Raw genomic sequence first — 17198 nt, 5'->3', positions numbered from 1 at the left:
AGGTGGAAAGAGGACAAGAAGAAGGAGAAAAGATAAATATCAGGAATAGGTCTTTTTGAGTTGAAAAAAAGAGAAAGGAAGGTACTTTCCATAGTGGTAACATTGAAATTCCATAGTTCTGTGAGCTTCTCTCAGTAGTTACTCGTCAACATTTTGTTCTTTCTTTATCCCGAACGTTGATAGTATTAAGATTCTTTTATCCCGACTCCCTTTTAAAATAGAGAAAATGGTTGGTCCAGTGCCCTCCTTAGTAAACCACATGTATTGGGAGAGAATCCTACCGATTCTACCACACGAAGTGGGCCATGGTCAATATCATGATGTAGAAAGTAACGAGGTTTTTCTTATGCATAGGGGTATAATAATGGACGTTTCCTATTCACAAGGTTTTGATCCTGTGGTACAAGCTTCCCTAGAAGTAATTGAATCTATTTTGGGTAAACAGCAGAACATTTTACAATTGAATGAAGAACAGATACAGTCTATTTTGGTGCTAGTACGGCTTTTAAGTGATAATATGGAAAATGTGTGGGAAGGTATTGAAGCTAAGCGTACGGGAGAACCAAGAGGCGGTGGTATTGGTAGAGTTATCGGATTTTCTACGCATCGACCATGTTTCCATTCGGTATCGCCACAGCCTTTGGACCCGGAAATTGCCCTTAGATTACTAGATCTATGTGGTAGAATAAAATTCGATACAAATGCTTTACATATTTTGCGAGGTATGTCCCAGCAGCTGTATGGTAACACTTCGTTGGTGTCTGCAAACATTTTACCCTCGCAGCAACAATTCTTAAGGCAACGTAATGGTACTGGCTGTGCCAATAAAGTTGATTTAACCGTTAATTATATTCTCAGATTTATATCCGCGGCAAACCCTGCAGAGTTTACGAGGTATTTGAGGCGGACGGTTTTGAAACCTTTCTTAGAAAATCATGTTGGTATTGAGCAAGGTGTTTTACATTATATGGATCTTTTCGGTTGTGTTTATTTGAACAAACGAAATGTTGCCCGTTATTTGGATATGGTAAGAGGCATGGCTAATAATATGAGGAAAACAATCTATCACTGTCTATTACTTCATTACGCTTCCAGAACATTAATGTTTTGGATAATAGGTAGGCCAGCAGAATATACCCACGTTTTCCGTCTCTTAAGAAGAAGTACGGGATCTAGTAGTAGCGGTGGAAGCATTAGTGGTGGTGGAAGCAGTAGCGGTGGTGGAAGCATTAGCGGTAATAATGGTAGTACTAGTAGTGCTACGGCAAGCTTTGTCAGTCATGATAATGTTAGTTCGACATCAAGTTCTTCTTCTGTAAATGAAGATGAAATTGCCAGGCCCATTTTACAGTTAGCATCTGCTTTATTTGAAGAAACTTATTCCACTTTCAACGTTTCTAGTCTATTAACTTCAGTAACCACTCATACTAATAGTACTAACGGTAACATGAACAGCAGTAGTGGCATTGGTCTTACTGCTGGTGGTAATAGTAGCAGCACTCATAATTCCAGGGAACTACCGACGCCCCAATCAGCATCATCTTCTATGTCAGTTTCTTCTGCACTTTCGACCGGTTCTAATGGTTCAGATATTAATCTTTCGGAATCTGAAGATCAATCTTTAGACAGGTGGCATTCAGACGCAAGACCTATACAACCCGAGGTACCGCACATGCGTAACGTTTTAGAACTTTATACAACACCAGATGGATCAGAATCTCTATCTCATACAAGCGTTCTAAAATTTTTAATGACGTTATTGATGTTGGATCCTGACGTTTTCACAGAATTGAATGCGACCTCTTTTAAAAATGTCCCTGATGTCAAGAGTAATAATTCTAATAATGCGAAATCTGATACTGAAGAAAGGGAAAGACCAATTGGAGGTAGTATAAAACATTTTACTCAGGGATTGAAAAAGTTGACTACATTACCATCGTCGAAGAAAAGAAGCGTTAAAATGGTCACTACTATAGTGAAAAACATCACAGGCGTACACTTAGTAGCTGATCGAGCGATCATGGATACAATTAAATCGTTAATTACACTGTTCACAATGGCCTCTTCAGTATCGCTGGTTGATACGTCAGTACCTTCAGTCTTATTTTGTAAAAGGCTTTTCCCTATATTGGCATGCAATCTAGATCTAGGTAAAAATTGGGAAAAAGAGGCAAAGTTAAATCCATATTTACAGAAATGTCTCGCACGTCATCCAACGGCCTATTGTCGTTTGCAGATTGAATTTTTTGCAGCATCAACTCAATTAGAACAAAATGCATTTCTTTCACATCTACAATTAAATGATGTAGGATCAGGTTCTAATTTGAAACGGTTGACACTCTACACAGAAGGTTTTAGAGTCTTTTTCCATTTACCGAGTACAAGGGAACTTAGAGAAGGGACTGCTCTCACGACAGCCGAATTTTTGAAGACTTTGTTTTATTGGGTACCAGATCTCATCATGAAATCGTTACCATATTTTGATGGTAAGGTCACACATTTGGTTTCATCAATTTTAGATGGAACAGTTTTAGATGGTGGTAATGGTTGTCAACTTTTCAAGATAAGCGCAGCTTCATCATCATCATCATCCATTGCATCTTTATCTAATGCACAACACGCACCCATTGGATCTCCCACCAGCGGCTCTGCATTGGATTTTTACAATAGTAGTCATAGCCAAGCGGTAGTACGAACCAATTCCAATACTTCCTCATCATCGGAAGCTAGCTTAGTGAACACCCCTGTTAATCAAACTGACGTTCAATTTGGTCATTTAATTGCTCCTAAAGCAAGGCGAGTTTCAGGTACTTCGTCTACTGCAAAAAAGACATCCATACTTATATCACCAGAAGCGTTAGAAGCCGATAGAGTTCCACATAGTAGCATAAGATCACAAGGTGCTAACGTCAGTGGTATCGGCGGTGGTAGTGGTAGTACTGCTGTTGCCGGTGACTTTTCAACCATTTCTACCGGTACTTCACCAGCGGTTAGAAACATTAGGTCTCCTCTGAGACAGGCAATACAAAGACGTGGATCGGATGAGACAAGCACCAGACCTTCTAGGTCTAGCATGACTATGGCATTGGATAACACTAGCAGCAGAGAACATGATGCAAGAAGAATTATGGTCAATATTTTCAGTATTTTTAAAAGAATTACAGATTATATTATTGTACCGCATATCGAAAATGTTGATCCTGAATGGCCAGAAAAGGATTTTAGAAGCATAATTAAATCGATATTCTGTGCCATCATCGATACAGATGCTAATTTACAACAAACAGCCCAATCCTTTATGGACGTCTTAATCAACTACATGTCAGAATTTAGTGAAAACGTATCACCCAGGACTACATGTGGATATTACAAGTTATACAGCTATACCATAACTCTTTTCAGTTCATCATTATTCGATTTGAAATTGGATAACCAAAAACGAGAAGCAATCTTAGATATTGTGGTCAAATCTCTGAAAGTACGTGGTCGTTTAGGTAGAAATGTAGAGTTGACAGATGTTAACTTTGATGAATTTCTAGAGGTTGAACGAAGTACTTTCCCATTAATATTTGGTACTGTCGGTCGTGGGTTATTTGTCTCGCTGTATTGTAACAGAAGTAATGTCCAAAGACTTGTTAAAGCTGCATACAGGGAGTTTTACATGGAAATTATATTCCATGGAAAAATTTCAGGCCATTTGGATCCTTCATGGGCGGATAATTTGGCTTTTGTCAAATCCATGTCAGAGGATAATTACGTACCTTCAGGTTCGGTTGCATTCCAAAGACGGTTAAGGATCAATATTCTCAAATTCGTTAAGCATCCCAATGCTATTCTTTTCGATGCTATGAGTTTCATCTATAAGAAATGGATGTCTTTAGCAAATGTGAAAAATATGAATCAAGAGGAGAGTTCGGATTTTAGGAGTTTTGGTGGTATGATTGCATCTCTATCTGGTGTATTACTTACAGTAGACACTGTCAGATACCCAAATTTAAGTGATATGAGAATTGATTTGGGCCATCAAATTAATTATTTCATTTCTAAGCAGTGCAACTGGTTAAACAAACCGGAGCTGTTAACCAGAGAAAGTGCAAGGGACATCTTAAGTACAGAGTTACATCCCTTCGCCTTTAAATCGTTATTTTCCAATCTCAAGTTAAAAATTGACGAATTAAAGGAGTTAGATTTGACTGCTCCAGGACATGAATTATCTTTTGTCCTGTTGGAACAAATAATTATCATTCTTAGAACCATCTTGAGGCGTGAAGATGACGACAAAATCATGATATTATTTTCTGTTGATGTGATTAATTTTATCGATGACATGGTGGAAATTTTGGAAAAGATGCCTAACGACTCTATCAAATTCTTTAAAGCCGTAATCCACATGTCAAAGGTATTTAGGGCAATGGAGAGTGCCGAAGGAAACTTAGGAATTGTTGGTCATTACAACTTGAAAAACAAATGGCTGAAGTTAGTTACCATTTGGTTCAAATTTACAATGGATAGAGAGTACGATATCGGGAACATTTCTAAACCTCACCGTGAAATGGATCTAAGAAAGCGCGATGTCGATATTTTGCTCATCGATACCGCTATCGAATGTTCCAAAGCTCTTGCATTTTTAACGAAAAATGTTCCATTGGAAGTGCCACCTTCAGTTTCAGAGGAAGAGTTAAAACGATCAAAATATGTCGTTTTTGGTAACCATTTTAACATCCTGCTCAAAGGTTTGGAGAGAAGCACCGATTTGGATAGTTACCCACCGTCTTTGAAGCATAAAATTAGCGTTCTAAATGAAAACGTAATAATTTCTTTAACTAATTTGTCTAACGCCAACGTTGACGCTGGGTTGCAATATTCTTTTCCTATGGGATTTTCTAAAGATAATAATATCAAGATTGCGTTCTTGAAGGTTTTCATCAACATTGTCAACAACTATTCCGCTTGCCAAGGGCAAGAGGAAGAATCAAAATTGCGTGCACAGAATAATATTATACTAGTTGGGCTGAAAAATCCAAGTTCTGTTATAAACTTCACTAAAATTTGTCCTGCCAATGAAATCGATTCATTGGCTGCAGGGTTGGTGAATGCTTTTGATAGCAGAAATGCATCTATTCTCTTGGTGATGGAGTTGATCAAATATGAAATTAAAAATGCTCCTAGACATATGGATATTTTAAGGAGAAACAGTTGTGCTACAAGAGCCTTATCGCTTTTTGCTAGAAATAAAGGCAATGAATACTTGGTTCGTGTGCTTCGTCCAGTTTTAAGCGAGTTAATCAATTCAGAAGAACATTTTGAAGTAGAGAAATTAAATCCTCATGATCCAGGAACAGATGTTCAAGTCGCACTTTTTGTGAAATACATGACTCTGCTAGTAGATGCCATCACAAGTTCTGTCGACATTTTTCCAACAGAATTGGTCGTTTTGTGCCAAACGATTTTCTCTGCTGTAGAGGATAAATTTCCCCTTTATGTTTATGTGGCGGTGGGGTCATTCGTATTTTTAAGGTTCTTTTGTCCTGCTCTAGTTAGTCCAGAATCAGAAAGTATTATTGAAATATCGGAAGCTCCTTATAAACGTCCATTTATAACGTTAGCCAAGGTTATCCAAAGTTTAGCGAACGGTTCAGATAACGTTGCAAGATGGCCTGTATTAGAATCTCAAAGCCAGTTTCTCGAAGAATGCAGGGATAGAATCTTTGAATTTTTGAGAGAAATCTGTGAAACTAAACGTGATGTGAACATTCCCATTAATCTGGACCCCACTCCAATTCCATTTGATTTTAATTACATCCACAAATACATTTATTTGTTTGAATTGGACATGAGGAAAGCCAATTTGGACGAATTCCAATCCTTTAGCGAATTCCCACACTTAAAGCAACGTTTTTTGACGATTGATGAAAATATGGCTATTCTGGGTCAACCAAGGGAGGAATTGAGAAATGAAATTCCACAATGCATAATAGACAGTAAGGAGGAATATCCCCAATTATATGAATTCATGAGTAGACATGCGTTCAGAAGTATTGCAGTTTTTGACACAACAAACACTTTTGTCCACGAATCGATGTCTTCTGACGGTTTACCGATTATTACTTTGACGTTTAGTAGTTTCCGGAGTAAAAATATTGAGATTGAGACAATTATTTACCGTACTTTCCAGATTTACGCTAGAATTTGGAGCGTCAAATATTACTTGGTATTGGACTGTACACATTTTGATGAGCATGAAATTGATGTAGTCAAGTTAACGTCACTATTTAATAACTTGGTGCCACCCATCGCTATCCAAAATTGTTGTGGCTACTACTACTTCAATATTACTGAGAAATTTGTTAATCAGTGGAATAAACTTTTCACTAAAGCTAATCCTTTTGTGGCCCACAAAGTTCCCCAGCACTTTGTCAACAGTTACTCGCAGTCAGATTTTGTGAAATCCCTGGGATTGGGTGCACAAAGCATGGAGGTCATAAGTGATGTGCGCGTATCGTTGCATGATGTGGCACTATATGATGAACGGAAAAAACGGTTCACACCTGTTTCATTAAAAATTGGTAACAGGTTTTTCCAAGTTTTGCACGAAACTGTCAAACGGTATAAGATTCATGGTTGGGATCATCTAGTGGATATGAAATTCAATGAAGTTTTTCAAATTAACAACGTGTCTTCGGTGAACATTACTTCTAATACAGGCGTTACTTCAGAATTTACCGTGAGTTTAGAGGGTGGTAGAATTCTCATTTTCAGCAGTCCTAAATATTTAGAAATCGTCAAGATGTTCTACTATGCTCTCGCCAAGATCGATGACGAATACGGCATGGTGAGTTTAGCTTCCGATGCAGAGGACACTGTAACTGACACCGATAAAGATGAGCACGAACAGAGGTGTAAGACCGTTTGTCATCTCCTTTTGATTATCATGGTAGGGCTTTTCAGTGAAGACGAAACCGTAAAGAACGTCTCTTACAATCTACTTGCCGCTACTCAAGATACTTTCAAATTGGATTTTGGTACTAGATTTCATAGCTCTCCGGAGGTACACGTTCCTGGTGACTGCGGTACCTTTTTATGCTTGCTTGCGAAATCTATTGCCAAGGCTTCTCCAGATTTGACCCGCTATGTTCTCGAATACTTCATAAATGGATTGCTCAATCAAGTCATACCTTTCAATTTCGTCCCTCAAACGATTTTTTGTCTTTCTTACTGGGTCCCTAACGTATACAGACATGTTTACCTAATGGATGAGGAAGAGGGACCTGAGGTCACGGCAAAAATTATCCGTGGATTAATTAGGCTTACTGTTTTAGAGCCAAGCTTTACGGCGGTTTACCTCCAACAAATTTGGCATCACCTAGCCTTAGAAGGTCGCTTGACTTTTTTAATTGTGGAGGAGGTTTTGAATCAAGCGCTAGACAGAGATTCTGAAAATCGTGATTGGAAAAAATTATTACCTTTACTCAACGCCCTACCCACTGTTGAAGTTACATCCCACATTATTGGCCGCTTAATGGATATGATTAAGTCATTTTTACCATCGTTAAGATTGGAAACATTCACACAAAGTTGGTCCGAACTAACCATTCTTGTGAAGGCAATAGTTCCGCTATTTTTTGAGTCTCCTCTCATGGCCCAGATGTTTTTACCGGAGGCACTATTCATCGCATCACTTCTGATTGACGTAGGTCCCAATGAAATACGTTCCTCATTATACGAACTCCTGATGAACATATGCCATTCACTAACTATCAACGACTCTTTACCTGAGTCTGATAAGCAAAAATTGGATGGTGTTTGCACCACTTTTTTTCGTCAGAGATTTAGATTCATGTTTGGGTTTAGTCAATACAAAGGTCGCACCATGCAGAGTTTCAGTGTCTCCTCATTTGCAAGTAAATTTGCAGCACTGGAACAATTCACCACTAATCTTGTTTACCTCATGGATTATTCTGGGAAATTAGAAGCTCCCCAATGGAAGACAAGGTACAAGAAATATTTAGTGGATGCCGTTTTTAACAATGACTCGTTTTTGTCGGCTCGCGCTATGATGATCCTGGGTATCATAGGAAAGACTAACACTTCTGAAGTTCTTTGTAAGAATCTACTCGATGAGACTTTGAAAGTTTATTCCGATCCTCACATCACTGATGAACATCTGTTTTTGGTCATTGCGCATGTATTCACTTATAGCAAGGTTGTAGAGGGTCTTGACCCTTCATTAGAATTGATGAAGCAACTATTTTGGCTATCTGCTGTACTTGTGGAATCACCAAGTTCGGTCATATTCGAAGGTGGATTCTTGTTCATGACAAACTGTTTGAATCGTCTCTATGAAAACCATTTTGCGAGTGATAAGGAAAACCGGTTATTGACGCCCATTCTTATGAGATCTAGATTCTTCGTAGAATCCTATTTGGCGGAATTAGAAGAACATAACGACGGAATTTGGAGTGAGAAAAATTTTGCTCACAACATTCTTCTAATGATATGCCGTGGTTGTTCCGTTCCTTCTCTGAAAAGTGCTGCTATAGAATTTCTTCAGGTACAATTCAGAAACTCATATCGTGAACATAGCATTTATCCAGAGTCTACTCATTACCTATGCTATTTGTTCTTCATTTATCTCTTACTTCCTCCGGAGAAATTCCATTCCATATGGAATGAAGTTAAACCTAAGGACGACCATCTAATCGGATTGGACAACAACAATTATTTGCCCAAGTGTCTACTGAAATGGATATCATCTAACAGAGAATGTCCCAACATTACACTGTACCAAGGTGCCATTCTTTTCAATAGTACCTTATCCGATGAACCATGTAAATTGAGATTTGCACTAGTAATGAGATTTTTGATTAAAACAAATCCACCATGTGTCTTCAATTTTTACATGGCCACTAGAAAAGAGTTAAGAAGAATATCTGCTCTTGAAATGACATCTGATTGTGTTCCCGTTTCATTCGATGTATTAAGAATGATGCTCAGACACTCGGAGGTCAGTGTCTTGGATGAATACCATGAAAGCTCTTTGGCGCGTATTAAACAGAGAGGTTTAGGGTTTATCACTAAGATAGACGTTTCTGATCAGAGTGTCACTGACATTCTAGCAGTGTTGGATTCTCAAGACGATTTGATATACCGCCGGAAAAGGGCTATAACTGTCATATTATCCAGAATGTCTTGTTTCCAAGAGGGAGTCTGACTTATTTCAAATGCCTCTTTTCAAATGATTATATGTTTTTTTTAACGAGTCAAAGGAGTCGACGATAATGAGAATATTCACAAAACATTCTAAAGGTTAAATTATATTAAATTATATTATTTTATTTTATTAACCATGAAAAAAAGAAGTTGTATTAAATTAGAAGAAAACCATATATTGTAAATGTAGATTTAAATATGAATGTAAATTTAACTGTAAATTTATAATTTCAACCACCACCGTTTTTAGCACTATGAAATCTATCAATCTCTTTCTTTCTTGATTTGTACAGTAGCATAGTAATTTTTGCATCCTCTACAGAAGAATGTTCAGCCTCTTGAACATCAATACCAAGCACGTTTTTAGCCAATTTCTTTAAACTTGGTGTTTTACCTTCAGCATATTCTTTTCTAAATGGTGTAAAAAGAGAAGTATCTCTTATCATTGACCTTGGATGTTTGAGAGCTAAAGCTGAAAGGTCGTGAGCAACTGCATGCCCCACTAGTATTCTGTCTCGTAAAATATCAGCGACTTTTTGTTGTACTTCTTTATAATCTATAGCAATCCTCATATGTTTTGGTTCAATACCGCTAACCCATGTCCTCCAATCTACTACTCTCTCTCGAGGCTTCACGTATTCATCCATTATCACATATCCGTTATAATTCACCAATGAAACCCTTGCTAATGCATTTTCTTTACCTTCAGGCCCCACACCAACAAATTCACCATCTATGGCTATGAATTTACCAATATCTTTGGATTTTGTACTGGATACATCTTTACCTAACAGCTCATCCAATTTTGATGGGACTTGCGTCTTTACTTCAGGCTGCTTGCCCTGTTTCTTATCCTCTTCCACTTTTTTAATAGCTCGGTTCATTTCATATACCACTTGCATTACTTTACTGGGCTCCTTCTTGGGTTTGACATCAGGCTTGGCAATTTTATTAGATTTCTTACTAGATTTCCTCTTTTTAATGCTTACATCTCCAGATTTCTTTTGCAATTCCAACCAATTTGACGAAAGTACCATTTCTAGTGATCTTTAGAACCTTATAATGAGCCACCAGAATCCTTATTTAAAAGATCTTGGTATGCGATGAGCTCAGTTCAAGCGATGTTGAAATTTTTCATCAAAAGTTCCTTCGGCATGTAAATCACCATTGAACTCAAAAGTTCAGCCAACTTTAAAGAACATTAAGGGCAAAGAAAACTGAATAGGAAAGTTAGTTTTAAAGCCTCGAGAATAGATTCCAGATGGACACAGAGACCTCTATCAACAGGTTGAGGGCTCAGTTCCTTTCAGAATGCCCCGATAAGGATTTGATGAGGAGAATTATAAAGCCATATTGCCATGGACACGATGTGCTGCGTCCCAAGGACGTAAATTCTAACATCAGGAAGTTTTATATTACGCCTGAGGGTATTGATATATTCCCCGATTTAGAATCACCACCAATGTCTAGAAACTACATGGATAATTGTTTGTCTAATAGTAATAAGAAGCCGGGCAAGGGTAGTAAGTCATCATCACAACCTAATGAGTATAATTCCGACAGTGAAGCTGAAATGGAGAACTATAACAAGGATGGTGGTGGTGGTGTTAAAAATGTACCTGAAAAGGCCCAAGGATTAGGACTTCACAGAGGTGATACTACGATGGCTCCACATAATTTTAGTGATGATGATGGTGAATCTACATCAAAAGTGGGGGAACCAGTGCCAATGCCCATATTATCAGAGGCTCAAGGGGAGGAAGAGGAAGGTAGAGAAGATGAGAATAATATTATTGAGACCAATGACTTAGATTCAGATTCGGATGATTCAGATTCGGATGATTCAGATTTTAGTTCAGAATCTAGGGACTCCAAGAAAAAAGGGAATAGTAATAGAAAATTATCATTTCCAAGAATTTTCAAAGGCAGTAAGAAAGAGAATGCGGATTCAAGTCGCAAATCTTCAGGTAAGAAGAAAGCTAGCGTATCATCTCAAACAAATAAAAGGCACAATAGTGCATTCGATATGAACTTTGGATATGAGCATGGGTTTGAAGATACTGATGAAGATGAAGATGAGGATGAAGACGATAGCGGCGCAGATTTACCCTCACAATTTTTCCAATTGGATAGACAAGCTTCCAAGAATTCCAATAATAACGAAATAGGTGAATCGGAATCACAGCCCCATAGACCAAATAGTAATAATAGTTTGAGCTACATCAATAACAATAATAGCAATACTAATGTAGGAGGAAGAGACAGTTCGAAGAAGAAATCACATTTTCCACAAAATATGATACCCAGACCTACTTTATTAGATGGTGGTAGAAATAGTAGTAGGTCAGAAAGGTTTTTGAAGGGTGGTAATGGTGCCAGTAATGGCGCCGGTAATGGTAATGGTAATGGTAACGGTAATAACAACGGTAATAATAATAATTATAATGGTAATCTCAACGGTAATAGTAATGGTGTTGGTGTTAATGAGGAATATTTAGGTTCTCCAGGCGTAACTTCTGAAGGCACTAAATCTGATGAGCAAGAGGAGGAAATTTCTGATATTGAATCCTATATTAACGAACAAGATCTAGATAATTTGAATTTAGATGCCACACCACCCATGAACGAGAAAAGTTTAAGTTCTAAAAATGAATTGGATATTACGGATAATAAGGATGTTGTTACTACAGATTCATTACCAGAAGATGAAAATTCTTTTAACTATCCTGATAATTCAGATTTAGTCTCGTCCTATGGCAAGTCCCTATTGGATTCAGATTTCAGTGGTGATAACGTTTTTAAACCCGTGGATTCTGCTACCGAAAGTAATTCCATTTTAGAAGATTCAGATCTACAACCAGAGACAGTATCGCATTCAATCCCATTATCGCTGGACGAGTATGGGATTTATCACGGTCAAGATGATACTACATTGGATACAGCATTTGACAAAGCTGTGTTAAACATAAAAGGCCTGAAACCATCGAATTTGAAAGAAAAAAGACAATACGGAAGACCAAATTCTCGTAGTACTTCCATTTCAAGACATTCAAACTCCTCCAATGCTAAAGGTAAAGACACTACGAATTCTTTCATGGGAGCCAGTGGTGATAGTAATAAAGTTCTGAAGCATGTCGATAGTAGGGCTCAAATGCATGCTTCAGTAGACTCTAAGGCTGAAAAATCAGCAACTCCTGCTAGCTCAGCGTATAATAATAAGAACCCTGCGAAAAATGATTGGTTAAGTGTTGAGAAAACAACAAATTTTGGTAAACCTAAGAATCATAACTCTCAACTATCTTCATTGTTCAGAAAGAAGATTAATCCCTCAAAGAGTTCCAAAGACCTTTTGGAATATTTTTCCTTTGTATCTGGTAGTAAAGTGCCTCAGTTTGAATCTACTGAATTGAACGTTTACATTGAAGCATCTAAAAGTTTCAAAAGAACTCCTTTCAATTTACAAGTTCGTAAATCGGCTAATGTATTTGAAGTCATTGGATTTATCTTATTCCACTATGCTACTGAAGTTGAGGAAAAGAACATGAAAGACGATGGATTGAAGCTAGAAGAACTGCAAAATCCCAACAGGTTTTGTCTAAAGATTGTAGATGAAGATGGTGCTCCCTTTGAAGACGATTTTGGTAAATTAAGTAGAAAGAAAGTAATTGAAACGCTTTCAGACGATGAGGTTGTTCTCTGTCGAGTTGGTGATGCTGAAATGGAATCAAATGAAAGGGAAACACCAGTCCCATTTAACGGTGGCGGCGAAGTGATGAATGGTACTGAGGTACTGAAAAAGGATTTGAGTTCAGGAGCACTGAACCAGTTGAGTTATTACAAACCCATTTTGGGTCAAGATGACGCTAACGATAATAACGGCGGAAACTCCAAAACCATTGAAGTAAAAGTTTACATTTATCCCAACACGAATAAGAAATTTAATTTCACCAATATTAATGTTTCTGTCACTTCAAGTATCAACGATATTCTGGTAAAATATTGTAAGATGAAACATATGGATCCCAATGAATATATTGTCAAAATACCTGAGAAAAAGTTGGCACTCAATCTCAACGACACAGTTTTAAGACTAGACGGTAATTACCAAGTGGAAATAATCTCTAAGAAAGACGCAAGAGAATTGAACTTGGAAAAACTGAAACCGGACATTAAGAAACCTAATTTGCCTACAATTCAAAGTAATGACCTAACTCCATTAACATTAGAACCAGGTACGGAATATTTGAAACCAGAAAAGGTTAATGAGAAATCTGAAAGAGAAAACCAATCTAGTGCTCACAGGACTTTGAGTAAGAAGAAATTAGCCGCGAAACATAAATTAGGTCTTTCCACTCCCAACTCTAGCACTAGTAGTAATAACAGCGTTCCCCTAGGAAATGGATTCTTCAAGTTAAAGAATAATTCGAAGACATCACTTCATGGCTCACTATCTTATTATGCACCCAATAGACCTTTACTTGCTGGTACAGGTGTGGCAGCTGGTTTGACGGATAACGGTTATCAGGATCTATTTTCTGGTGCTTATCACAGATATAGAGTCTGGAGAAGACAACAGATGAGTTTGATAAATAAACATGAGAGGACTTTGGCGCTGGATGGTGATTACATCTACATCGTACCACCAGAAAACTATTTACATTGGCATGAAAACGTTAAAACCAAATCGTTACATATTAGCCAAGTTATTCTTTGCAAAAAATCAAAAAGAGTACCTGAATACTTCAAAATATTTTTCAGAAGGGGCCAAGATGAAATCAAAAGGTACTATTTTGAAGCAGTTTCCCCCGAGGAGTGTACAGAAATTGTCTCCAGAATCCAGAATCTTGCAAGTGCGTACAAGATGAATCACAAGTGATAATCATGTCAATAATATAAATTACTTTTCACTACATAAAGCAGGAAATCTATTCTAGCCATATTTCTTTAAGCTTTTCTAGCCATAAGTCTTCAGCATCTAACCTCTCTTCCGAGTACCCAAAATCATGAGAACCTGTAATCCAGTCGTTCACCATTTCAAGAGCGGCTTCAGGCTGGTCATAAGGAACCATGTGTCCAGCATCGTAAATCCTTAAGAAGGTCAAAGGCCCGTAGTTTTTAACTTCACCCAATTTTTCACCAGTACTTTGACTTTTCCAGGCCTTTAGAGGTAGAGATTCGTACTTTTCACCGTATCTCCAATCTAATTTATCAGACCAAGCTTTATTACCCAACCAGTTACAAATGTAATCTTTATCACCAGCGTAGAGCAAGACTGGAATGTTTAAATCCACCAGTTCTGTCACATATTGTTGGAAAGGCTTGGCACCATCCCCAGTTAGGGCAAATCCCAAGAATACTTGATCGTTACAACCGGTATAATTGTGTACATCTGACCCCAACGCGTCCTGTACGTATCTTTGGTTCATGTAATCATCAACATAATTCATACCAAAGTAGCAGGTGCCACTATCATTATCCTCACAAGGACCCCTGATATCATAGACATTCAAGCCAGTTTTTTCTTGGAATGTGCCCACAGTAACAGATTCACAGAATGCAGTAGCAGCTACACATGCAATGTTAGATTTTGTACCGTAACAGATACGGTTCAACGTACGGCAACGATTTGTATTTTTCTCCATCGTAGAACAATCTTCATCAGTTAAAAGTTGAGGATATCCACCTTCACCGCAAGCCATTGGCTGATAGTAATCATTTTGAATCAGGGAATCGGTAATACCATTGCCGATAAGAACAGAGGTTAGGTCAAAAGTTCTTCCAGGATTTTCGATAACGATTTCATGGGCAATCTGAGGAATGTAATGTCCAGCATAGGATTCACCAGCAATGTGGAAGTCATGCGATCTCAAATGTGGGAACTTTTCGAAGAATAATTCCAAGAAGATGTAGACGTCCCTACCAGCAGCTCTGGTATTGGTAACCTTTTCATCACCATATGAAAAACCAACACCTAGCGGTTGTTCCAAGAAGATCACAGTTGCATTATTATTCCACGAATGAGGGTTGTGAATTGGCTTAATTTCAGGCCCAATTTGCGAAGGTCCTAATTCGAACAATAGTCCAGTAAAGGATGAACAGCCAGGGCCACCGTTGAGCCACAGAATTACAGGATCCTTTGAAGGATCGTTCCTACTTTCAAATGCCCAATAGAAGAAATGCTTACTATCTTCGTAATCCAAATAACCTGACCATTGCTTAACAGTGTCCACGCCCAGTTTAGCAGGATCCACTTCTTTAATCCTTAGAGAATAACTTGGATCGATGGGCGACTCTAGAACCTGCACAGAATCCCAACGGTGTGAAAATCCCTTGGTGACCTCTTGGTAAATGTTCCTAGGTGACTGTAGCTTGGATTCAAATTCACCCAGCCAATTCCCTTCGAACAGTGAAACTGCTTGGGATACACCTGCAAGAGTAGATAAGACAGTTATTAGCTTCATCTTGGCTTATCTTTCGTTATAGTTACTATTAAAAGTACCTCTCCCCTTGTAAATGGCCACAATTGCTCCTTTATATAGAGAAAGTTCTGGGTTGCAACTCCTTATCTCATGACCTCCTAAGTACTAAAGAGAAAGGTTCACAAGCTGAATATGAAACCTAATACCGCAATCTTTAATTAGCAAGTTCTTGGAACTCTGAAACTACGAAATATATGCTAATTACTACGTATTTTTAGTCATTAATTTGAACTTTTCTTATTGGTCTACAATTTTTCAACATGCTCTTGTATAGTTAAAGGCGAGTTCGAGCAGCTTTGACCGTCTTTTTAACACTCTCGAGAAGAAAGAAGAGAACATTGTATAGTTAATTAGCTTCAGTATGGGTAACGCTTATCACATTTTGGGTAGAACAGTTCAACCACACCAAATCTCACTTGCTACTCTTTCATTGGTCGCACTTTTAGCGGTACCCAATCCATTTGCCAAGAAGCAACCACAAACTTTGGATTTTGCTGCTTCTTCTGCTGATGAGGAAAAATTCATCAAGAACTATGTCGAACAGCATTCAAAGGCCGAACACTAGATTCATGTAGATATATACATACATTCTAAAAATCTATATTATACATTCTTTAGCTGCAAATCACTCAGTTATTCCTTCATCAAAACTTCATTTGAAAGTGGGTCAGCCGCTAAAACGTTCTCCCTCTTTCTAATCTTCCTTTGAATGGCAGCTTCAGATCTATCTCTTGCCTGTTGAGCTGCTTGTTGCTTCAATTGAGCTCTAACGAAGTTTGGCGAGACGTACTGCTTGTTCTCGTAGATCTTGGGTCCACCAAATGAACCTTCAAGTACAAGGATGACGGTCATTACGAAACGAGGTCCGATTTCTACTAACGATATGTCTTCTTGCTCTTCTTGGTATTCTTCAGTGTTTCTTGCGGAATGAGAAATTTCAAAAGTTCTAACCCAAACCTTATCATCCACGATGCTAAATGACATTACATGGTCAAAGAATGGTTTGGTCTTTCTTGACTGTGGTGGTACACCAAAATTGTGCAACAACAGCTCTTTAATCAACTGGTAGTGTGGAGATTCGTCAAATTTATGATCAAATGAAAGGATTGGTCTTGAACCTCTCAAGCAATTCCCAGTGAAATTTAATTCCTCCATGGTATGTAAATTTTGAACGAAGAATTTCACGGTAGGTCCATTAGGTGGTTTAGACATCCATAGGTATAAATCTTGATGCTTTCTAGCTTCAAAAAATAGGATATTGTTGCAGTTGTATAGTTCTGCGATCTCGTTCAACTGTTGCAAGTCTTTCTTAGTATCCAATTTGGGTTCCTTTCTAGAGTGTGGTAGCAGTGAGTAGAGATCCTGAATCAAATGACGATGTCTGTAGTTGACACCTCTTGATGTGATTAATAGGACCCTCTGTCTGTTCATATGGGTCTTTTCAGACTTCTCCTTAGACTTGGGATTGGCTAGTGCCTTGTAAATAGAAGACATGGTAATCCAGATAGC

At 38.0% G+C, this 17198-nt stretch overlaps 6 protein-coding genes across 6 annotated transcripts; 3 read left to right on the top strand and 3 right to left on the bottom strand.

The window, feature by feature from the left end:
• Window positions 1–226: 226 nt before the first annotated feature.
• On the top strand, window positions 227–9211 carry IRA2 (Ras GTPase activating protein IRA2; the record flags this gene model as incomplete). Its single annotated transcript, XM_002495159.1, has 1 exon — window positions 227–9211. The coding sequence occupies one exon, from the start codon at window positions 227–229 to the stop codon at window positions 9209–9211; it is 8985 nt and encodes a 2994-aa protein (XP_002495204.1).
• A 229-nt stretch (window positions 9212–9440) lies between these two features.
• Window positions 9441–10247, bottom strand: REX4 (putative 3'-5' exonuclease; the record flags this gene model as incomplete). Its single annotated transcript, XM_002495158.1, has 1 exon — window positions 9441–10247. The coding sequence occupies one exon, from the start codon at window positions 10245–10247 to the stop codon at window positions 9441–9443; it is 807 nt and encodes a 268-aa protein (XP_002495203.1).
• Window positions 10248–10471: 224 nt separating this feature from the next.
• On the top strand, window positions 10472–14086 carry AVO1 (Avo1p; the record flags this gene model as incomplete). Its single annotated transcript, XM_002495157.1, has 1 exon — window positions 10472–14086. One exon carries the CDS (start codon window positions 10472–10474, stop codon window positions 14084–14086), a length of 3615 nt encoding a protein of 1204 aa, XP_002495202.1.
• A 49-nt stretch (window positions 14087–14135) lies between these two features.
• On the bottom strand, window positions 14136–15671 carry ATG42 (carboxypeptidase C; the record flags this gene model as incomplete). Its single annotated transcript, XM_002495156.1, has 1 exon — window positions 14136–15671. One exon carries the CDS (start codon window positions 15669–15671, stop codon window positions 14136–14138), a length of 1536 nt encoding a protein of 511 aa, XP_002495201.1.
• Window positions 15672–16050: 379 nt separating this feature from the next.
• Window positions 16051–16254, top strand: ATP19 (F1F0 ATP synthase subunit k; the record flags this gene model as incomplete). Its single annotated transcript, XM_002495155.1, has 1 exon — window positions 16051–16254. One exon carries the CDS (start codon window positions 16051–16053, stop codon window positions 16252–16254), a length of 204 nt encoding a protein of 67 aa, XP_002495200.1.
• Window positions 16255–16322: 68 nt separating this feature from the next.
• Window positions 16323–17183, bottom strand: BRX1 (ribosome biogenesis protein BRX1; the record flags this gene model as incomplete). The annotated part of the gene is made up of 1 exon (XM_002495154.1): window positions 16323–17183. The coding sequence occupies one exon, from the start codon at window positions 17181–17183 to the stop codon at window positions 16323–16325; it is 861 nt and encodes a 286-aa protein (XP_002495199.1).
• Between the last annotated feature and the right edge of the window lie 15 nt (window positions 17184–17198).

This window comes from Zygosaccharomyces rouxii (assembly GCF_000026365.1).
Source record: "Zygosaccharomyces rouxii strain CBS732 chromosome B complete sequence".
In the NCBI taxonomy this organism is placed as follows: domain Eukaryota; kingdom Fungi; phylum Ascomycota; class Saccharomycetes; order Saccharomycetales; family Saccharomycetaceae; genus Zygosaccharomyces; species Zygosaccharomyces rouxii.
Note: the sequence above shows the minus strand (reverse complement) of the source record. Positions and strands in the feature narration are given on the sequence as shown.